The sequence below is a fragment of the Chelonoidis abingdonii genome, chromosome 20 (genome assembly GCF_003597395.2).
Source record: "Chelonoidis abingdonii isolate Lonesome George chromosome 20, CheloAbing_2.0, whole genome shotgun sequence".
Classification (NCBI taxonomy): Eukaryota; Metazoa; Chordata; order Testudines; family Testudinidae; genus Chelonoidis; species Chelonoidis abingdonii.
Window position 1 is genome coordinate 19,809,401 of NC_133788.1, and position 23,820 is coordinate 19,833,220.

The 23,820-nt window shown below is 40.9% G+C and overlaps 2 protein-coding genes across 2 annotated transcripts in view; one reads left to right on the forward strand and one right to left on the reverse strand.

Moving 5' to 3' along the window:
* TRIM37 (tripartite motif containing 37) overlaps nt 1–4,383 on the forward strand; it is a 49,706-nt gene extending 45,323 nt beyond the window's left edge. The window contains exons 23-25 of the mRNA XM_032784924.2: nt 1,684–1,836; nt 3,048–3,132; nt 3,624–4,383. Coding sequence (XP_032640815.1) covers nt 1,684–1,836; nt 3,048–3,132; nt 3,624–3,627 — 242 coding nt within the window. The 3' untranslated portion in view covers nt 3,628–4,383. The remainder of the gene's footprint in view (nt 1–1,683; nt 1,837–3,047; nt 3,133–3,623) is intronic.
* Nucleotides 4,384–6,180: 1,797 nt separating this feature from the next.
* The window catches only part of PPM1E (protein phosphatase, Mg2+/Mn2+ dependent 1E), a 111,555-nt gene continuing 93,915 nt past the window's right edge, over nt 6,181–23,820 (reverse strand). Inside the window, exons 3-7 of the mRNA XM_032784964.2 lie at nt 16,478–16,677; nt 14,410–14,598; nt 12,099–12,242; nt 11,661–11,754; nt 6,181–11,358 (exon numbers count right to left, since the gene is read on the reverse strand). Coding sequence (XP_032640855.1) covers nt 10,259–11,358; nt 11,661–11,754; nt 12,099–12,242; nt 14,410–14,598; nt 16,478–16,677 — 1,727 coding nt within the window. The 3' untranslated portion in view covers nt 6,181–10,258. The remainder of the gene's footprint in view (nt 11,359–11,660; nt 11,755–12,098; nt 12,243–14,409; nt 14,599–16,477; nt 16,678–23,820) is intronic.

The following is a 23,820-nucleotide window of genomic DNA, read 5'->3' on the forward strand; positions in this document are numbered from 1 at the left end:
TAGCTGTGAATTTTGAGAACTAGCTCTTTCTTTGGAAGCATGTTTCATACATAAGAGCAAACCCTGTTTCTCCATCTGCCTTCAATGTCAGGTCAACATGTTGTGCTTGTGCATTTATACGATTGTAATTCCAGAAAGTCTTCAGAGAAAAGGGTGGTTGAAGGAGTTATATTTACATTTTTCTTACTTAGGTCTGCTTGAAGATGACAGTGCCTAGAATTTCACAATACGTCAAAGAAGCTGTTTTGTGCCATTTTAAGAGTCCAGTCAACTCTTGGGCAAAGCAGTTGGAAGAGCACGTGGAATTGCTGTTTTCTCAGAACCATTTGCATTAAGTCTTATGATAAGATCTTTTGAAATAAAGGGGTTTGGGCAGGGGGTGAAATTTATACGAAGAGTTTTGGAAACCTTACTACTCATTTAGTTGACTTGGGGTGTATGGGCAAGGAGTGGAGCATCTTTGCTCTGGGGGACTGTACTGCAAAACCATTGGCATCTTGTTAGTCATCAGTGCCACTCAGTCCATCAGTTGATAGCCAGCACAAAGCAAACCAATCCAGACACCATAATACCTGTGTAATTTCCTCCTGTTTTGGTTAGTTTTCAACCAACCAATCATTATGGCTACATTTTAGTCACAGGTATTTTTAGTAAAAGTCATGGGCAGTAAACAAAAATTCACGGCCTGTGATCTGTCCATGACTTGTACTATATACCCCTGACTAAAACTTGGGCTGGCGGGGGTGCTGTTGATGTGCAGCCCAGGACCCTTGCAAGGGGAGAGGGGCTGGGCAGCTCAGGACCAGTGCTGGAGGAGGGAGGCTGGACGGTGGCATGTGGCTTAGGACTCCTGCTGACATTGGGGTGGGAGGGTTGGTGGGTCTAGTAGGCTCCCTACTTGTTTCTGCACAGCTCCCCAAAAGCAGATGACGTGTCCCTGCAGCTCCCACAATCCCCTGCCCCAGCAATGGCTGGTGCGACTGGCCGAGGGGCTCTCTGATCTGCTCGGGCAGCCCCGGAGCCAGCTGCTGCAGAAGTCACAGGTCACGGAATCCATGATTTCTGTGACAGACATGGAGCCTTACTAATTAGTTTCAAGTAGTGGCAAGACAAGGGGCTGTCTTCATTTGAGAGAAATAGGATGAGATATATTTGGAGGAAAAACATGTTATGTGTTTGTGAGCTCTGAATAGGAAAGTTAACCTGATTGAAATGTGTCGCTGCTTGGAGGAGTTGGCCTATAAGTCTGCTTAAAAGGCCATGACACGTCTTAAAACTAGTAAAAAAAAAACATTTGGACTTCAGTTCATTTACACAGTGGTCCATTTGAAGCAATGGTAAGAATGGGCTGGCTGCCAGCTGAGGAAAGCCATTAAAACAGAAAGGAAATGCAGTTATACAAGTTCACACTTACACCATTTAGTTGGATTTTTATAGGGTTTCTTCTTTAAGTCTCAATTGAGTAAGATAACCAGACAGAACATTTTAAAAACTGTTCCCCAAGCATGTTCTGCTATTGATCCCTTAGTGCTTTGGTAAATAAGTTTACACACTGCTCACTTTATCTTGTTCTCCTGCGAAGCCTGAGAATTTGATGTTGGTGCATCTTGGGAAAGAAAGGAGGCTGAGAACTTTGTGGCTACAGGAATTTCATTGCAGCAGGTTCTCCTTTGCTCTTTGCAGCTGGGCTATGTCAGAAGCATGTCCTTCACCTCCTGCCAGGCACAAGCAGCGATAGCGACACTGAATGTGACACAGAAAATGAAGAGCAAGAGGATGCCACATCCACCTCAGATGCGTTTAATCATGCCTTTGATGTCCAGCCCTCAAGTGAAGGTAGAACAATTATATTGCGCAATCAGAGGGGGCAGCTTTCCAAATGCTACTCCTGACATGGCTCATGGTTCTTGTGGGTAAAGGATACTATTCGGGGCTAAGTTATTGCCAAAACTGTGCAAGTGTTGGTGCCAAATGAAGCCTTCCAAATATTATCAGTTGGTGCTTGAGATCTCATTTTAAAATGGAGGTAAAGAAAGCGAGAATGAATTTTTCCTAACTTTGAGATCCAAGACAGGACCAGTCTCCCAGCAGAAGTCCCCTTGCTTGAGTTACTTCAAAGTGGACTTGATAAAGCATGAGAGAGTAGTCTAAGTGACCTATCAGGTTTCTTCCATGTCTAACTTGCCCTTGTCCAAGGCTGAAAGCCACAGAACAGGTGTAATCTTATGGCATTGTGTGATGGCAGGATGCAGAGAGCATCTGCTGTGGACGGCAGGTCCCATGGTTGCTGCAAAGCTGTGGTATCAGAGTGGTGAGTGGGGGAAGAGGCATGGGAACCTGTGGCTTTAGATTCACCATCCCAGTTGTGAGGGAGAGATACAGCTGCTTTGGAGGCTACAGTAGCAGCCAGCATGTAGGCTGTAGGATTGTCTGCCCTCTGCATAAAATCTGACTAGCTTTGGGGCAGAAGAGTGGATTTGGCCCCTGTTGTGTAAATTCTCAATTTTCATTGCAGAAAATAACAGTAAGTGAGTGGTGGTAGCTGAAATGTCCCCTAGTAATGAGTTTGCATTTGAACTGACAGTAAACTGCTTTTGAATACTTCAGCTCAGTTTTAAGAATTGAAAGTGTCTACCATTTTGTTCTGTGAAAATATTCAAAAACATCTTAGAGTACTTGTAAAACCTTTACATGATTGCTAATTCTAAATAAGTTTGGTTAATGGTTTGGAATAAATAATAATAATAGTCAATATAATCAGTAGAAGATCAATGTCTTATTCTGAATTAGTAGTTTACTGCAGAATTCCACAGCATAACATTGAATGTTACATTGCTGACTCACAAAAAAATTGAAACGGCCACCATCATAGTTTTAAAATTGTAGAGCAGACTAAGGGTTCCAACTTTGTATCTGTCTTTCATATGTTAAGAATGAAATCTTAATCTCAAAGAATTGCTAATTATAGAGCTCATTAAATTACAGATTTTTAAATTTAACTGGTTTGGGGGCTTGGTCTTTAAGGATGCCATATAATTGTTTTTCAGTATTAGAGCTGTGTTCAGTTTTTTCTGAAGGTGATCAAATAGGCCCTGAAGACCTCAGCTTTGGTACTGGAGAGGACAATACAAGGTAATTTCTAAAATAAGAACATTGACTTAATGGCAGTTAACTTAACCTAAGTTTTGCTGTGTCAAGAAACTGACCCCTCCATGTGAAATACTCCCAATGTGATGCACATGCTCCCTGCAGCGCTCATTCACATGAAGGATATAAAGATGGAAGGGCAGTATGTAATTAATATCCTACAACTTTTAAATACTGCCCACTTTCCCATTGTTGCTGAAAGTAGATGAGATCCTGCTCCATTTCTTTGATTTACTTAAAATGTCAAGACCTGTTAACTAATCTGCTTTGTTGGTAATGTAGCATCAAAGCAGGGCTGATTGGGGGTGGGGTTCACATTCTCCTCCTTGCTGGTTGTTAATTTAGTATTTATGTACTTACCTTGGGAATTTTTAGATTTAAGCACCCGAAATCCTTTCTAATCCACAAAATAGCGCTACTACTATGGGCTCTTTTTAACGATTGAGATTGCATATGAACTGTCTCTTTTGGGCTAGGTAGAGGATTGGCTTGTTGACTGCAGAAGACTTTGAAGAGTTGGATTAACACTAGCCTGCTTGTGTCCCTGAGAAGAGGCACACTTCATAATGCTTATTTATTCCATCTGTATTTTTCTCGTAGGGTGTGCATGCACTCCACTGTGCTGAATATAAAATTATGTAGTTCTTCCATGGCGGTTTTAAATCTGTTCATAGGGCAAGTTGCCCTATGAAAACCTTTAGCAAGACTGTATTCTTCATGGCTTTGGCAGGTTCAAATGCAGATTCTGAACAAATGTTCAAAAGGTGCTAGAGCCGTGTTCATATTTGTCTCCTTACCGTACAATTGATACAGCAGAGAATGTGGGGGAATATCCTTCCCTTTTTATTATTAATGGTATGAAATAACATTGTAGTTATATTCATAGGGATCTAAGCTATTTAAAGTTAGGGTGAAAGTGGCCTGCACAAGAGTTAGTTTGTGTTTTTCTTCAGACTCTATTTTGGACCAACTGAGAACATTGTTGCCAAACTTTTTACCACTGTGCATTGCATTTGAGCAGCTAAAATGTTTTGTGAAGCTGTAATGAAAGCTGAATAACTGGCTGGTGAAAAAGCATGAATAAGTGTATACATGTTGAGTGTTCTTGTCTCATCTGACTGTACTTGCTGAAACATTTGTTTTGTATGAAATGTTCCTCAATGTTTAAGTGCGTACAAATCATATAGTTAAGTTTAAAACTGTTTGCACTTTTTGTTAATAAAATGAACATTGAAATACTGTAAAATTATTTTGAAGGGACAAGGATGATTGCAGATGCTGATGGGAAAGAAATATGCTGCTACCTAGTTAGTATTCAGTCGGGGTTTTTTAAAATCTACATTCTGGTGGTGCTGAAGCAGTATGTTCAGGACACAGTCTGCTCCAAACGAAATGCTCTGTGACTTCCACAACCAATAGTCCTTAGGCACTCCCTCATAAACCAAATACCCACCTCCCCTCCTTAAATTCCACTTCTTTCAGTCTCTACTATAATGTGGATTTCTTTAGTTGTTATCTTGAGCTTGACTGCAGTGTTGTTCAGTGTTCTAGGCTCTCTCAAATACAATACTCATCAGATGGTAGGCTGCGTGAAGATGATGTAGGTAGAAGCATTCATTGGGTGTAGTTTGAGCTCCTGCATTCTAGCCTTGGCTTTTGAATTCATGTTGAGGTGTATTTGATTTGACCTTCTTTCACTGGTTTTGGTAACTGGGCATTGCCTCCCATCCTGATTACAGGAGCAGTCCAAGTTGATTCTAAGCCATGTGAGACTTGAGGGGAACAAATTGACTCCATGTCTCATGTAGGTCTTTGGTTAATCAAGTGTTACAGGGCCCCAGAAACCCATACACTTTGTTCCAAGTTCACTAGCACGTGTACTCCTGCATTTATGGATCCAAACCATTGGTCTGTATTCTCATGCTTCTAAGTATCAAGGAGCTGAGTCCTCTGAACATCTGCCAAGTCCAGAACCTTGTGTCCTGCTTGATAATGTAAAACTGAGGGCCAACAGCCACCACGAGGGCTATGGGAGCAGCTGATTATTTGAAAGGTTGACCTAGGTGCTACACTTTCAACTAGAAGGTTTTTACTAGGAAAAGGTGCTAGGGCGAGCCTGTTCTTGGATTAAAAATGAAAGCTAGGTATCTACACCTATTTCCTGGAAAAATCTTTATTTTAAACAGCAAAAAAACTAACCCATTTGAGCTGCTCTGTGTACAACTCCCTCTCCACTTGTGATTTTTATCATTTCCTACGTGTATACTGAAATACATTAGCTCCAGTTTCATAGTGAAACTCTCATCTAGATGCTTTTGCTTACATACTGTTCAGTACAATTGAGTGTGAGGGACTGATGTGTTTTTAGCTGAAGTGTTAAGACTGCTCAGGCAGCTAGTGTACCAGTCATACAGCCACTCTTGCCAGGTCTGCAGGGCCTTACAGAGCCCACAGGCATCTGGAGTCCTCACTAGCCCAGCCAAAGTTTTAAGATATCTAGTCCTTGAAGCAGTGTGGAAAATTTAACGCTAAGAGCAATGTTTAAAAAATACAGGGAATCTAAAAATTTAGGCTTAAAGTATGCAATTGTTGCACTTCCACTAATGGGCTATTGCTGAAAGTGGCACAAAGTGAACTGTTACAACTAAATATCATTCAGATCCTGCACATCCCTTTCTTTGTTATAAAATAGATAAGAGAACATTCAATATGTAGCTCCCCTAGAGAGAGGTAACAAGATACTAATTAAGCTACAGTTTAGGAAGCTACAACCTTAAAGCATTATACAACCTACTCCTAAATCTAGATTTGCTTAAATTGCATACAATGGTCAGATGCTCCTGCTTCCTAGTCTGCATATGACACTCAGATGCACTTTCAGTAGTAAGTAAAAGCAGTTTAGATTGAAGGCATCAATTTGAATTCTAGGGTTAAACAGTAAAATCCCATTAGACTATTATACAGAAGCAGTTTAGCACAAGGAATGTGAGTTTACTTATTTAAAGACAAATTCAGAACAGCAGACCATAGAAAAATGTTTTAATTGTTTTATTAAGATGGATAAAATTTCAATATAGTCCTTATCCGTAAACACTTAAATAAAATATGGATGACTGTTACATGGATTACAACTGACCTCATGAGCTGTAGAACAAGGTTGCAAATGGAAAGATCCCACTGTAGCATAAAAATGATTAATTTAATCACTTCATAAAGAACATATTAGAATTCATGAACAAGAGAACACAAGTATCTGAACAGGAGCACCTGTGTAGGAGCTGGTACCACACCTGGAGTTTTAAAAACAAGTTACTACTTTGAGAAGAAGACAGGATCAATCTCTGCCAGCCTTCCCTAGTCCTGTTTCAGTTTCTTCTAATTTAAAAGGTAAAGAAATGCAGCAAAGGAAGATGTAAGTAAAAGAAAACAAATGCAGGCAACTTGTAAATATTTGAACTAAATCTTTGAAGGGGAGTGTTTCTCTCTGTTTTTAATGTTGGCAGCTACAGTGCTTTAAGCCTGATTAACAATGACTGGAAAAAGGACATAAACATTTAAGTTAGAGGTTGCATTTATGTTTCATTATTATGTATTGCATGCTATAAGGGTAGAAAATTTTATTTGCTGTTGCAGAGTTATGATCCAAAGAAAGATTGTCCTAAATTGTAGGCATGAACAAAGCTGTAGTATCCCCTTTAATGGCTTTGTCTATAGTATTGAATGAGTGAATACAGTGTGCTAAAACAGCCACTAATTTAGATCAATCTTTCTCAATGCTACAGCAGGACACTGCAAGCGTAGGAATTACCCAGTGGTAGGTAGGGTAGCATAGTGGACTTGAACTACAGAAGTCATATCTGTAAACACTGAATTTCTTGTACTTCATGTTTCTGTCCATAACACAATGTATTTTTCACTGACTGTGTTCCAAAAATGGAGCAGAGTTTGACAATGTACCACTATAAATGTGGTATAAGTTAAAATCTGCTTTGACATTGTCATTAAATGTTACACTGCAGACTAAACTAAATAAATAGTGAATTATTTTAACTTGCAAGGACAATTGATGGCACTTTTAGGTAAAGAAAAGTTATTTACATGTTTCCACTCACCTTTAGTGCAAATTGAAATGGGTTAACAGCTCCCTGGTCTGGTGCTATACTGCTCTTTGCAACAGCAGACATTCCTCAAGAGTTGCACATTTAAAAAGTGTACACTGGAAACTATTAGAGGGGGGATTAAATTAATCCCTTTAAAACTCACAGTGAATAGCATACCAGTGAGTTCTGACCTGCTTCAGACAAAGAAGCCTGAAGTCCATTTCTCAAAACCAACACAATATTTTATTTTCACTACCTACCTTTTTATTCCTTGAAAACATGTTTAATAGGTAAACTGAAACTGATGCAGATTGTGTTAACTTGAAAAAGGGATACTTCAGCTCTTTATTGGAAAGGTTATACAAATTTCACCACTACTAAGATACACAATAAAATTACAAAACAAGTCACAGACAATCTTAGAATTAACAGTAAAATACATTTATATAGATACTTTTATATTTGTCTAATTTTTTTTACATTATCACCAGATGGACGATCAAAATACAAGATACAGAACATTTAAATACCATTAGTTAGAGGGGAACTTATTGCTTACGTTAGCAAGCAGCAAATAAGGGCACAGGATTTTGAACTGAAGAGAACTACTTCCTATCACCAGTGGCATTAAGAGAAAACATTGCATTTCACAAAGCACTGCTTTTTTGTCTAGTGTGTAGAATCAAGAGCAGCATGTATCAGACCAATAACTACTACTTTATATGTATTATAGAAGTTTAAAAGACTTACCTTACAAATGGTTCCTATCTACTCTAAATGAATATAGTGAAGAAATGAACACTTGCTATTTATACAATATTTTGCACTGAACCACACAGGAACTATGATGGCAATTTCCCTCCTAAATGGTCTGAGAAGCAGAATGATCATTTATGAATCCACACCTAAAGAACTACACCCTTGACAAGAGAGCATACACTCACTCCATTACTTTTCAACCAGTCTTGCACATTGGGAAGTTCTATCATCCATAACTTGATATATTTACTTGGACAAGGAATTGCACTTACATCACCTTCCAGTAAAAGTACAGCTATCAAACAGAAGAGGCTTTCAATGCATCTTTTATATTAGTGTGAAGTTTAAACAATGAAAGGCAACAGCAAGATGCCCAAAATTGCATACTTCAGTATTCTGTGGGTTTCTCAAATTTCTGTAGTAAATCTGATTAGAAACATACAATACATCTGAAAAGAATGTTAACACCATCTAAGGCTTTGTAAGATGACAAATCTAAGAGCCAATGACTCCTTAATGATATTTGTGGTTTTAAAAAAACTGCAAAATAATTACAGGAATCTAAAATGACACTTCAATTCCTGTTTGCTTACAGCTTTTTACTATTTCATCAAATGACTTTTAAAAGACTGACTCAAAGAGGAAGCTGAGATCAGTAAAGTTCAAGTCTTACGGTTTCAAATAATTTAGACTCTCCTGACTACTTAACATTTAAATATTTTAACAAATTCTGGCTAACTAAAGCTGATTTTTAAAGTGTTACTGCTAAGATTGAGTGGTATATTAAATCATTGCTAAAATTAAATGCCGTTGGAGAATTACATGTTATATTCATACTAGTGCCAAATGAGTATTCTCAAACTTAGTTATCATGGCAGGAGGCCTAATATGCTGTCTGATACATTCAACTGGAGCAGTTTTTAATTACTTTTGTGTTCTAATTAACTATTTCTTTAAGAGTAAGACATCTCAAGGATAGGTTGGGGGGGATTGTTTTTTTAATAATTCGATAAGCAAATGGGCTCAATGGGATAGAGATGGGCAACCCACATTTTCCATCTTTCTCCGCAAATCTAAATTTGTTGGAGGAGAGCTCTGGATTGTCAGTGCGTTTTATGATCTCAGCTAAACAAAGCAACCACCCTCATTCATCTACATCCACAGCATTTCCATTCGCTTCAGGTTAATATAGCAGTCTCACATCCATTTTCTGAATCTAAAGGGAATAACAAGAATTTATTAATAGTGTCACACTCACTCCAGCATTTTATCATCCCTAAAAACTTCCACTTTATTTTAAATTATGCCCTTGCAGTCTAGAAACTAACCTAAAACAAAATCCTGATCAAATTGTTTATTATTCTTAACAAGTAATTCTACAGTTTGATCAGTTTAGTGACAGCATATTGTACCTGGATATCACTTCAGACTCAGTTTCTTTCAACATCTGAGATGAAGGTATGATGACATTCTCCTAGCAATTAATCACAGTCCTGTTAGATTAAAGCCAGTGGACAACAGCCTCCTAAACTGTCAAATAAAAATGCCACTAAAAGCACCAAAAAGTTATGAAGTCCCCACATGCTATATCTCTAGCCATGGGGAATATTTTTTTAAAAAAATACAAACACTTTTTCATATTCCATATTATATGTTACAGGAAATAATAGCTAAATTAATTGTATGTACCTTAATCTGAGTCTGAGAACAGAGCAGATTTTACAGCATGAGTCTCTCCATTCCTAAATTACCTGTTAATACCCTGTATGGCTTTTAGTCTTTTTACCTGCAAAGTGGATGGTTTTCTATAGATTTCTCTCAATATTGTCTAAATAAACAAAGGAAAATAAGAAGAAAACACCACCTGAACTTCTATGGAAACTCTCCCCCCACCCTTTACAAAATTCAGCATTCTAAGACAGGATAACTTTCTAAATATATTGCTCCATAGATGTATCTCAGGCAGGTTCAACTTTATTTTCAGCTGCACTTTTTTCAATGGTTTCTAACTGTGTCTATTCACCTGAGCCAACTAACCAGCTTGTCTAGTGAATGAGAATATAGATATTTACGTGCATGTGTTTGTGGGGGTGTACTTAGAATGGCACCACCAGCAGTTTTATTGTGACAATTTTTTTTTTTTAATTCCTTGGTTTTTTTACATCTGAGCTGAGTTTTACAGGGAACCATAACACAGTTCTGAAATACTCACCTTTTGATTTTTTTTGATGCCATTTTTATTCTGGAATCGACTAAACTAGTTGTCTGAAGCGGGGTACAAGGAGGATGCAGCTCTGATAAAGGTATGGATCTGGTGTACAATTACTTTGTCTTTGACTCAAGAGCATATTCTCACCATAAACTTTGTGACTATTCATCCTCCACCACAGAGAACGTCTTACCAACATCCTAATTTTACTGCCACTTTGGACAGGTAAGGATGGACCTAATCCTTCCATATGGGAAGGTGTGTGATTAAAGAGATGTGTGTGAAACTTTGGTTTGAGCCTGGCTCCACATCGCCTCTTTACATTATAGAAGTGGAAATGAGAGAAAGCAGAGACTCTTTTCCCCAAGGATCTGAATTGTTCCTTTTCCAATCCAGAAAAGTGTGGTGATAAACCCTCCATTCTGTAAATGTGCTGCCCTGTGGAATTCAAACTAAGAGAAGCAGAATATCCCCTTGGATCTGTAGGTCCAGACACTGAAGATCCAATGCTTTTTGGAGCCTCATTCTTCACTGTTGAGCCGTTAACCAAATTGACTCCCTTTGGTAGGCCAGGACTAAACACTTGAACTGGTAACAAATGTTTGGCATTCTGAGGTTGGCTTGCTTCTGTTTTCATCAGGTCTAAATAGCGTTGGTCTTCAAACAGGTTAATTTTGGACCCTATGCTCAAGCTAGTTCTATCAGTGAAGGAATCCACTCGCCCATCATATCCTAGATCTGCAGGCGCTGAGCACTGGTGTTGAGGCCATGGCCGTTTGCAATCTCCATGGTTTTCTTTATCTTCCCCATTATCTTCTTGTCCTCCTTGAAAAGAGTTCTCTGTCCAGTCTGAATCCTCACTAACATTTACTGCTGTATTCATGTCCCTGAGAAATACCACAATGACAGTGATGTTGTCACTGGAGCCAGCATCCCGTGCTGATGCCACTAATTTGTGTGCCACCATGCTGCTATCTCCATTATTCTCCTTCAGGTGATCAGCCACCACCTTCACTGCCTCATCAGGATTTACTGTGTCATAGAAGCCATCACAGGCTAAAATGAGGTAGTCTTCAGACCCATCCAGTATGGTGGAGGTGGAGTCTGCATCTCCACAAATATATGGCTTGTGCTCAGCATCTCCTGTGGAAAATGGAAAGCAAAGATATTTCAAATCTCAGGTTTTTGATTGGCATGCTGAGTGATAGATGGCATCCTGGGAACCCTTTTATTAATTCTCAGACCAGGAACCAATTATTCTTTTCCCTAAATTAGAGGAGTCTCTTGGAATAACAGGCTAGACCAGCATCTGTTTTCCAGAAAAATGGAGACAGTTGTTTCTGGTTCTATTTATCTGTTGTATTACACAGTGTGATCAGTAGAAACCAAAAGATAATTAAAACAGGGAAGAGAAATGGATGCAAGAATTAAAGTACATTTCCTACCAATAGCTCTCGAGACGGACAAACTCCCATTCACTCTCCAGGCCCCAAACCAGACCACACAGCCTCCGAGGGCCTCGATACGCTTCTTCTCATCCTAAACCACAAGGCAACATAAGAGTTGATCAGGTCTCTGTTGCCAAAAAAAGACCCTGGGTGCTTTCATCAATGTATTGGTGTTTTCACATGTACAACCGTCCTGCCCTCGTACCAAATCAGAACAAAAGCTTTCTACAAGTCAGTACTCTTATCCAAAGTAATTAATTGGAGTAACTGACCAGGTGCTTGCTCAGCTGTTCCAAAGGAGATAGAAAAGGCAGTTGATCAGTAGTACAGAAGCTCTTTTATATACGGACAGCAATCATAAATCTTTGTTTGAAGTCAGAAAATAAATATGAACAGTGAAAAGCTATCCATCTTCAGTTAACAGGCCATTCTTACCTCTCTATCCGGTTTATGAGGCTTCATTAGTTCCACCGCTTGGCCCTGTCTCACAAGCATCACCTGGGAGTCACCAAGCCAAGCTACATGCAGCATATTTCCTCGGATGAATGTTACTACACCAGTGGTGCCACACCGCAGGCTCTGGAAAAAATATCATCTACTAGTTTTAAATGGGCAAATGAAGGTGAACTGGAAGTGAAATGCCTGGGAACAGTTTTCACTGCTTCCCTCAAAGAAAAACATGCTGACATTCAAATAAACAGGGCTGTTCTAATGACAGAGAAATGGGGCTGCATTTGTCCTGCATTTGCTACCATTCCATTCTCTCCCCCAAAGCCAGCGTGGCTGAATGCGAGTAATTGAAGGCACAATTTTGTCCTATATGTCTGGTGAAAGTCTAATGTTCAAATCCTGCGCTTTGCCACCGATTCACTGTGTAACCCTCTCGGGCACCCAGTTTCCCATCTGTAAAATGAATCGGTTTAACTTAACTACTTCAGAGTGTGACTCAAAGTATCTTGAGATCCACCTTATGTGAAAAGTGCTAAGGAACGTGACATCTTTGTGACACTATGAAATAATTTTAAAAAAAGTACTCAAAGACCAAACACAGGAAGTATGAGACCACAAGAATGGAACCACTCCTCCCCCTGCATAAATGTATTTTAGTGGTTGTGAAAGGTGCTGAATTGACAGTCCTGGAGAATGAAGTGCTCTGCTTATTCAGTGAACAACTATGCTGTGAACAGCAGCTGACCCCTGACCTGGAGTGATAGTTAAACCTCTTTGACCCATTCACTCATTGGCCTCTGTAGTGAGAATGCCAACAAGGGGGAACTTAGTACCAACTGTAATGGTGGTTGCTGTGATGTAGACAAATCCAGTAGACTCAGACCTTTCCCCAGCAAACACAGTCATTGAGTATCTGGCTACTGCCACCATGAGCTGGATTTGAACCAGTGCCTCATAAGTGGAAGAATCTGTATCCCATTCCAATACCGATGTCCTATTTAAAAATCTGTGAATAGTCAAGGCTGTGTGTGAGGTGAGCTAGCGCTATTTAAGCAAAAGCCTTCCCCCTAGAGCCAGAACTGCAGTACTGGGGACAGGTAGTAAGGGAAGTATTTTCAGGAGGAGGAGAAGAGTGTCATTGACAGCATAGATTCAACCCAGTACCCACTGTTTGTGAAGACTTCATGTTTGTGAAGATTTCAGGTTCACTAGTAACCAGTTGGTAAATACAATGTACCATGGAATCTAAGAGGCCTTGTGAAATTTAACATGGAATTGAGGATTTTGACCTTGCTTTCTTCAAACTCAAAAATTCTAAAGGGACCTGGGCCTGCCCCTGCAGTCTGTACGTGCACATGACTCCCAAAAGTCAGTGAGTATTGTTTTGCATGCACCCGGACTGCAGCATCAGGCCCTATGTACGTACTTGTTCTACCAAAACTTCTGTTGGATGCTAAAATCTAGTGCTTCCAGTTTGTTCAGAATCAGCTGGCTTTAGTCAGTGACTCTGAATTTACACAGTGCCATTGGTACGCTGGCTGCAGTTCTAGGTGCAAGAGAACCAAAAGGTGACTAATAAGTAAGGTTCAACCCAATATCCATTTTTATAAGTCTTAGTTGTTTCCTTTCAGATGATGCTAAGTCAGTAACATCCATGAATAATGCAACATGAAGAAAAAGATTCCAATTTGGCACCTGGGAGACAGCGTTGGGTGTAGTACAATGTGCGTCTTTTGCACAGCCTGGGGCCTTTTGCTCCCTACTTTAACTCCAACTTTGAGAGAGGCAGGACAACTGCACATTACTCCTTTCCAAATCCATCTCTGTCATTTCCTAATCCTCGTGAGGGCTCATTGAAATGATTCATGGCAATCCCTGGCCATCTGGTGATTTATCACCCTCAAGACTTGGGTTCAAGAACACTGGTGGGTTTCCTGCTTTCCAGGTTCATTACAGAGGTGTCATGCATGAGCTCTAGTGAACAAGAGCCAGTGAGGCTATCTGTCAAGTACTGGCTGCAGAAAAAGCTACCTACCAGGTCTGAGGAAGCAAGGGATGTGGTTGTACAGGAATGAAAGGGAACGGGAATGGTGATTGTCAAGTCCCATCCGGAACAGGAGTGCACTGGTTGTTGAGAGAGAAGCTGAACTCAGATGTGTAGGATGTTTTCTCTCCATCTCTCCCCAGCTTGAAATTCACTTAACTTTCTTTCATTTTTAAATAGAAATCATATTAAAAAAAAAATCTTCAGTCAAAAACTTTCCCTCTCTCTCTCCAAATAATGATATTAACTCACCTCTCTGGCTGCCTTCTGAACAAAGCGTTCATCTGTCACCCGGAATGCTCTACATAGTGCCTCCGCTGGATCATGTTGAAACATCTCCTGATGCACCAAATTCACATGGAGATGGAGGGAGGCATAGATGGCAGCATCCACCCCTCCATGACCATCAAATACTGCAAAATACGCCTGTTCCTCTTGGTCCTGCCAAGAGACAACCTTGAATCAAAAACTGATGAAGATAAGCAGCGCAACTGGTTAACTGAACTGTCATTAAAACCCTTTAACTTGAGATTACTGGTGTCCTTGTGCTTTCACATTAGTGGTATCAGGCCGTTAGAGAAGCAGAATCTCTACTTGAGAACTCAGCTATATGAATTCTTTACCATAATGTGGGAATATGCATACACAGATTATATACACCTCTACCTTGCTATAACGCTGTCCTCGGGAGCCAAAAAAAATCTTACCGCATTATATTGAACTTCTTTGATCCACTGGAGTGTGCAGCCCAGCCCTCCGGAGCACTGCTTTACCGCGTTATATCCAAATTCTTGTTACATCAGGTCGCGTTATATCGAGGTAGAGGTGTAGTTGACAAATTGCATGCATCACCTGCATACCTCTGCTAATGCACCTCACATCTGTTTTGTTATAGCTTTAGTTATTCAATGCCTAAACTTTTCCTGAATAAAAATTTTCATTCACACCAAAGTGTGGGAAGGCTTTGTGAGCTGAACAGACAGCCAGCAGGATGAGACCATTGTGTGCTGCAAGCAAAATGCATAAATCCAGATTTGAATTCAGTTTCTTAGAGATAAAATGCTAGGGCATTAAACTATGAAGCCACATAGTCCTACAGTTTTTATTAAATCCATATCAGTTCAGGTGTCTGTAATTAATACATTAATATGTATTGTCTCATCAGGTAATTAAGTGTGATCACATTCTCAGATCAAGATAGGCAGAATCCTTCATCTTCAACTCAGGTTTCTTGTCTTGCCCAAACTGCTCACAGAGGAAACAGTGCTCCAGTAGCAAGAGACATCAGCTTCTGCACCCAATTCATACACACAACTCACCAACCCACCTCAGTTTGCATTAATATAATACATCTTAAAGGCAAGAACTAAGACAGGGTGCAAGAAAATGGTTATTAAACTGACAATGCATAATACAAATCAGTTTTTCCATCATACTGATCCAGGTTGTGTAATCCTTGCTACTTCACATACTTGCCATTTACAATGTCTGAGATTTTACATCTGAAGAAAAGCCTGCATGAGGGTTTTGCTGATAAGTGATACGAAGAGATGGATGAAAGTAAACCTGGGCCAGGATCTACCAAAAAGTTGGTCCTAGTGGCTGTTTTTGCAAACCTGTTCTCTCAGGAGGACTGTTTTTTACCTCCTTTCCTTCCTTTGACTTCTTGATGTTTCTCCCAAGAAACATGGTAGTCCAGCAGCATAGGCCTGGCTCAGCAGGCAGCTAGACAGCAGTAACCAGTTATGAGTTGCACCATCACCTCTTTCTCTGTTTGTGATTAACTGCTATCTGGGCAATCTTCAGTCAAGTAGAGGATCCTGCCTTAGCTTAATCCTTAGTAACACAATGCACTGGCTGCCACTGGGAGAACTCTGTTACTGTTGAGTCTCAGGCCACTAAATCCTAGGAGCATTGCAGAACTCATGCTGCTCTCAGTCTCCATGATGGTGAACGCATCCTATATTGTTCTCTCTGCTCTTCTATTGCCAGCAAAATGCAAGTTTCTAGATTATGAGAAGGCCACCAGCCTTGTAAATGACAACATCTAAACAACAGGACAAAACTAGTCCAAAATGAAGGATGAAAATCTTACAATAAAATGCAGATTCCACTGAGATGGGGGTACAGCCACACCGTAACTGGACAAGTGGCTACAGGAGGATGGGATAGGCACTAAGTATTTATGAAAGCTTCTGTTTCATCCTATATAGGTCATGGGCATTTTGTGAGACCCATAAATATTTGCACAGTAAAATGCTTACTAATTTCCCAAAACCCATATTCAGTAGGTTAACTGACCCACACCAGCCCCCTTTACCTCAACGTTGAAGAGCATGTTGAAGTCAGGAATGCAGACATGCTTGTCTTCCATCTTCCTGCGCATGTTTTTGATAGCATGGATGGATGTCTCATAATAGCGGTAGGGCCTCCTTTGAAGCGGAAAGTCTTTCACCCAGCGGCTGCAGATCTCGTGGAGTTTGCTGAAAACTGAGCGGGCTAGCTTCACTGTCTCAATCTCTGAGGAGGCCAAAAGAAATAAAGGGTTTTCTAAGAATGCTATTAAATGAGAATATGTCACTCAAGTGCATTATAATGATGAAATAAAATCATGCTGGCCGAGAGATTCATCCATCCAATTCAGAAATCCTGGATTCTGGCTGTAAAGGGAAAAGAGGAAGCTACCTACAGTATAATTAGCATTCACCAGGTAACAGCTGATTGTATCCTACCTCCTCCTGTACCTTTACTGGACTCATCAGCAAGAAGCAATGAATGAGAAGATTTTATCCTTCCCCTGATAAGACCCATGTGCGGTTCCAAACAAGAGAATGCAACCCTGTCTCCTACAATGTCTGGATTTAAACACTTCATGGTACAAATGAGTTGCAACATTAAAAAGCAACTCAAGGGGCATGATTCACCACATTTTTGCTCCAGTTTTTGGTCAGTGGAGTTACACCCCTACAGAACTGGAGCAATGCAGTGATTAATAATGCGTAGCAGGGTTTATAACATTTCTTTTAAGCACATTCATGGGTTTTCATTCAAATAGCATATTAACTGAGACATGTGCATAATTTAATGTTATTTTGTTTTCAGATCTCAAAGTAGGTTGAGCCCAAAAGAAATCTGTGTGAGCACGTGAAAAGTCCAGAGCAGCCTTCAATTAAGGGGTGGGTGAACTGTCACTTTATAAAATAATTAGAGTCAGGCACTCGCTAACCATTCTGCAGTTATGAAAGTCTAGTTAGCTTCTTTTACTGGAAGAAAAAGCAGCAAGTAAACATGGGAGACCTGAACACATCTAAGGCTCTTTTCATATTACAAATTTCACCAGTCTGAGTCTCCAGGGTCCAATTTCAGCAGAAGTCTTTGTGTCTAGTGGTTCCAATTGCCCTGCAGAAGTACCGTATCCAAAGGGAACCATTCCACATCTGATTTTACAGAAACAGCATCAGTATCAATAAGCAGCACCTACTAATGATGGCCTAGTTAACAGTCACTGATAGAGTTAGGAAAAATGGGGTGTCTGGTGGTTAGCAAGCAAGACTCCTGGGATCTATTTCTAGCTCTGGTTATTTTTCCCTGTGCCACAATGGGTAAGTAATTTATTCTAATTTCATATATGGAAAACTGAGCCTCAGTTTCCCCAAGTTTAATTACTTGGAGCAGGAACAGAAGACAGAGAATCAGGAAAGACCCTGGATGCCTCCCAATCTCCAGCCACTAGACCACGAAAGTTGGTTCTACCATGTTCAGCTAAATAAGCCATAGCAAGGCTGAGGAAGGAATATTCTCCTTATTACTAAAGGAAGGAGACTGAACTTCTCAGTTCATCAGTTCTTGGAAGCAGGTGGGCAAGTACTGATACCATTAGGTCATCAAAGTAATAGCACAGTGAGATACCTGGAATATGCAGGTCTTATCAGTGCTGTCAGCAATGTCACTGCTGGGCAGCATGTGAAACAAGAACACAAATACTGCCTGAACTGTCCAAACCATATCTTCAATCAGGGAACTTCATCTCCAGAGTTCATTGCCCACTCTTTCCCATGGGCATGTTTAAGAGAAAAACCTGTTGATTTTAATGTCACCTGTTCATTACAATTCAGAAATCCTTCTGAAGGACAAACAGGGAGAAACCATTTGCTGTGCTGAGATATTAAATACCCTTCCCCTGTGAGGAGTGTGCACAGTGGCAGCAGCATTAATAATTGCTGCTTGAGATTTAAAAAAAGGAGAGAGGCCCAAAGCAGCCGATCCACCCCCTCACAGCTGTAAATTACTCAATCGTTAATGTTGTGGTGCTGAGCTGGAGCTTAATCAGCTGTCATCATGGCTGAATCATGTGGAATTTCATCTCCCTCCTGCTGCTGCCTCAATGCTGCTCCAAGAATCTTCAGGTGGCGGAAGGACAGCTTAATTGGGTCACTGCTAGGAGGAAACCCAGGTCAGACATTTTTGTTCCTAACCTTGGTTGATTGGTTATCTTTGCAAAGGAGACTGGGGGGTTGGAAAGGCAAGTTTGTGTCAATTTCTGAACTCTCCAGTCTCTCTCACTGTCGATACCAGGCCTGACTCACCGCAGCAGATGGAGGAGAGATTCCCATTTATATCATACATATCATTTCTAGTGACAGCCAAGTAATGAATGGCAGTGCTTCATCAATGTGTATGGGGAAAAAAAAGTACAATTTCTGAAGTGATATTTACATTTCCACAGCACTTTTCATCCACAGGTCTCAAAGGTCCTTCTATTAATAACCAGTTTAAGCTAGGTCTTTATCTTTGTTCAACAGTTTTAGTAATATCTCTCTCATATAAGTGATGGGTAAGGGAGATGAGTTAATATCTTTTATTGCACCTACATCTGTTGGTGAGAGAGATTAACTTTACACAGAGCTCTTCTGACCTGAAGAAGAGCTCTGTGTAAGCTCAAAAGCTTGTCTCTCATCAACAGAAGTTGGTCCAATTAAAGATATCACCTCACCCACCTGGTCTCTCTAATATCCTGTAACCAACGTGGCTACAACACTGCAAGCGGTACTTACATAATATTGAACATTATCAAAGTGCTGAACCACCATTACCTAATCCTCAGAACACGGATGTGAGATAAGTATAATCTTCTGTTACAGATGAAAAAACTAATACAGAGAGATTAGGCCCAAATTTTAAGAGGTAACCTCTGATCTTGAGCGCCTCACTATTTGGGTGCCCATCTCTGGACACCTGGAGCCAGATCCTTATAGGCTCTAAATTAACATCTGCATTAGATGTAGTTGCTCAATACCACTAATAATCAGGCTCTAAATGTCTCTAGCCAGATACTCAGAACAAGAGGTACCCAAAATTGAAGACCACGTTTGAAAATCTGGGCCTTAATGACTGCAGAGCTGGGATTAGAATGCAGGAGTTCCTTGTTTGTAGCCGGGTGATCAATCCACTAGATGTCTCAGTCTACAAATTTTATTTTACTCTGTTGTAATTGTATTTCTGTTGTAATCCAATTTAAGAATTCTCAGGAAAATGATGCACTGGGTTTTTGAGATCTGTTTTGTGAAATCTACTGGCTATACATGCCCTTATTATACTGTCAGGGCTTGGCTACACTCAAAACTCCAAAGCGCTGCCGGGGGAGCGCTCCCGCAGCAGCGCTTTGAAGTGCGAGTGTGGTCGCGGTGCCAGCGCTGGGAGAAAACTCTCCCAGTGCTGCAGGTACTCCACCTCCCTGTGGGGATTAGCTTGCAGCACTGGGAGTCGCACTCCCAGCGCTGGGGCACTGTTTACACTGGCGCTTTGCAGCGCTGTAACTTGCTGCGCTCAGGGGTGTGTTTTTTCACATCCCTGAGTGAAAAAATTGCAGCGCTGTAAAGCACCAGTGTAGCCAAGACCTCAGTCTTGTCTTCCAAGCCCCTTTTGATCTTTATCAGCCATGTCTGCCGCAATGAGGAGTTCTAACTCCACTAAAAAGATTTCCAAATGTTATGTATTCCTGGGTTGTCCTCTCAAAAAAGAAATCTCTGAAGCCCTGTTTGTTTTTTTAAAAAAACATTAAACTAAACACATACTAAAGATTAGTAAATCGTTCATGACCAATTCCACCTAGAACTCATAATTCCTTTTGGTTTGCAGACTCATGGGCCTGGTCTACACTACGCGTTTAAATCGATTTAAAGAGCATTAAATCAATTTAACGCTGTACCCGTCCACACTACAACGCCCTTTATATCGATATAAAGGGCTCTTCAAATCGGTTTCTGTACTCCCCCCCGACGAGAGGAGTAGCGCTAAATTCGATATTAACATATCAGATTACGGTTAGTGTGGACTGAAATCGACGTTATTGGCCTCCGGGCGGTATCCCACAGTGCACCACTGACCGCTCTGGACAGCAATCTGAACTCAGATGCAGCGGGCAGGTAAACAGAAAGCCCGTGAACTTTTGATACTTTGCTGTTTTGCCAGCGTGAGCTCTGATCACACGGTGGCGAGAGTCTCAAATGCGCAAAAAGAGCTCAGATGACCGTCGGGAGATTACTGGATCTGATTCGTGTATGGGGAGACAATCTGTTTTATCAGAGCTACATTCCAGAATTACGACAATGCCAAAGCGTTTGAAAAAAATCTCCAGGATACACAGCATGGTGTGACAAGCGTAAGGGAAGCCAGAGACTCAAATGGATCGCTCAGATGAGGGGGTACTGAGGACTCCAGCATACCACCGTCACAGCAGTCTCTGTAAAAGCTATTCTGCATTCTTGGCTGAGCTCCATGTCTGTAGGTTCAAAACAAAGTGTCTGGCGTGTTAGTGAATAGCTCCCTCATTTCTACCCCTACCACCACATGAAAGAAAAGGAAAAGAAATCATTTCTTGATTCTTCAATGTCACCTCCTATGTGTAACTGAATGCGCGGTAAGACGTGATGCTGCACCGTGAAGAGCAGTATCCGCTCCTTCTCCTCTCCTCCCTGGTGGTAGACGGTGCAGTAGGACTAGTAACGTCTCATGAATATCTAACATGTTGACATGAGGGTAACATTCCTGGTTACTTCCCAGTAATGGACCGAATGGGGCTAATAATAGCTTCATCATAGAACTGGGGCTCAGCCCCTCGCCTTTCTGTGTAAAGCAAGATTCTGTAAGGCTGGACTGTCAATAGGCGCAGCATGCTGTGGCATCTCTCCCCCACACCGCTTAATGTCCTCCATGGGACTATCATGCGCGCCGGGCGGCTGCCCTCCCTCATTTTTATTGCACTAATCAGTGTTTCTTATTCCTCGCATCTTTTATTACTTCATGACAAAATGGGCAGGACAACTGCAACGGTAAGCCCAGGCAGGTTGGGGAAAGGAGCAACGGGTGGGGCTTGTTGCGGGGCACCCTTGGAATATGACATGGAGTACTGTGCCTCTGATACACTGGTCCTCTAATAACTTTGCCCTTATTCTAGGCAGGACTGCTCTATTTTAGAAACCAACATAAGGGAGGGATTGATCGGGGAGTCAATCCCAATTTTGCTTTTGCGTTGGCCCCCGGCGATTTCAGCAGGGGAACTCCTGATACAAGCGGACAGTCAGAGGGGGAGAGATAACTTGTCAATTTCATTGCCAGTTTTCTCCGGCAGTTAGACGTACAGAACGACCGGTAACCATCTCTGTATCATGCAAAAGCAATGCATGCGGCTCAGTGGCTGTGTAGGCTGGCTGGAGTATGCCTCTCGTTCCGCTGGAATCAGTACACCAATACGGGCAGGAAAAAAAAAAACGCTTAACGGGGCTCCATGGTTGCGTGTATGGCGTCTGAAGGGCAATCCCGGGAAAAACGGCGTGAAAACGACTTGTCAGCTGTGTTTTCCCCGGAGGAAGGAATGACTGACGACATTTACCCAGAACCACCCGCGACAATAATGATTCAACCCAGAATTCCAAGGGGCGGGGGAGACTGCGGGAACTATGGGATAGCTACGGAAGAGCTACCCACAATGCAACGCTTCAGAAATCTACGTTAGCCTCGGACCATGGACGCACAACGCCAAATTACTGTGCTTAGTGTGGCCGCATGAAATCGAATTTATAATATCAGTTTTATAAAACCGATTTTAGCTAATTCGATATTATCCCGTAGTGTAGACGTGGCCATGGTCTCAAAAGCTTGGAGAGTCACTCTGAAGATGCTAATTCCACACTCTTACTTTCATACATCAGTGGGTTCAATGATACCTTTTTTGTTTTAAGGTAAGGATCTTCCCTGCATCACATCTCTGTTCAAAAGGTTGCCTTCCACATGCACACCTCTGACTCCTTTTATCAAACCTGAATAGTAGAGGACTCCACAGATTCCATCATCCGCATTCACCCAGCCGAACCAAATGTGTCTCTTGAGGAGAAACTGAGGTTAGGAGACAAATTTGGGCAAATATTAAGTCCTTCTACTTTTTGCATTATATAGAGCAGTAAGCTTGGTGGACCTCTAAAACAAAAGCCTTTCCAGTATAGACCAATGCAGAGGTGGACATCAGAAGCACCAGGTTACAATTCATCTTGTTCTTTAGTCCTGTACTAATCTGAGCAGCTTGAAAGTCTGCAGCCTGATATAAACTCAGGTCAGAGCTATAGGTTACAACAGGAATCCATTCTCAAACTGTCATAGATCTGCCAGAGCTTCCTCTGTTTCTCCCAAAGTGTAATGGCCTCTCCACATGAACACTAGTCAGGACCAGGACCAGGATAGCAGTCAATCGCTACATTCTTCTAACTATCCCAGGTTTCCTAAGTAAGTCTCACTGAGAATATTAGTCAAATGAATATCTGACCCGTTGCAATGAAACTTCCTTTAGTTCGAGCAATTCATAGAACTGATGTTTTTATTCAAGACACCAACCCCTCATTCCTTAACTTAGTCATGTGTTTGCAAAACCATGATTTTTAATGTATTATGTGAGATGGAATTGCTTAATCTTACATTACCCATAAATCAACTCATCACTTTGCTGTGGTCCAGGACAACTTTTATTTCTTTCTTCACATTTCTTATTCTTTAATTTGCATTATTTAAAGTGTATTTAAACTTCACTTATCTACATATGACCACATCATTCCGATATGGTCCTGCCTGGAGACCCCAGTTTCATTTTGCTAACTCAGCAAAGAATCCTGTGGCACCTTATAGACTAACGGACGTTTTGGAGCACAAGCGTGCTAACTGCTACACCAAGGTACAGATAACAATGTATGATTGCTTCTTTGTATTACAGGTTTAAATACATTTTAAAAGACACCTACAGTTGTTTTCATTTAAAACATCAGCTTCCTTAGATATTCTCTGTGGAGGCTTAGTTTGAAAAATGTCAAAATTTCCTTGGAGACTGTCAAATATTTATGAGAGTCTAAGAGATTTCAATTTGGAAATAATGAGGGCTGCTCAGCCAGAACAATGACAAATCTATTCCATTCACCTGCTATGGGTGAGATGCAGCAACACCTACAAATAGCAAGCCCAGAGCAAATTGTACATTTTCCTCAGGTTCGTGAAGGCCTCTAAGAATCAGACTAGAAACTTTCTCTTCAGAGGGCCAGAATTCTAAAGCTTTTAATTTTCCCATAACACTATATCTTTTTATCAGAAGTAAGAGGGAGGGAGGGAGGGATAATAAGGGTT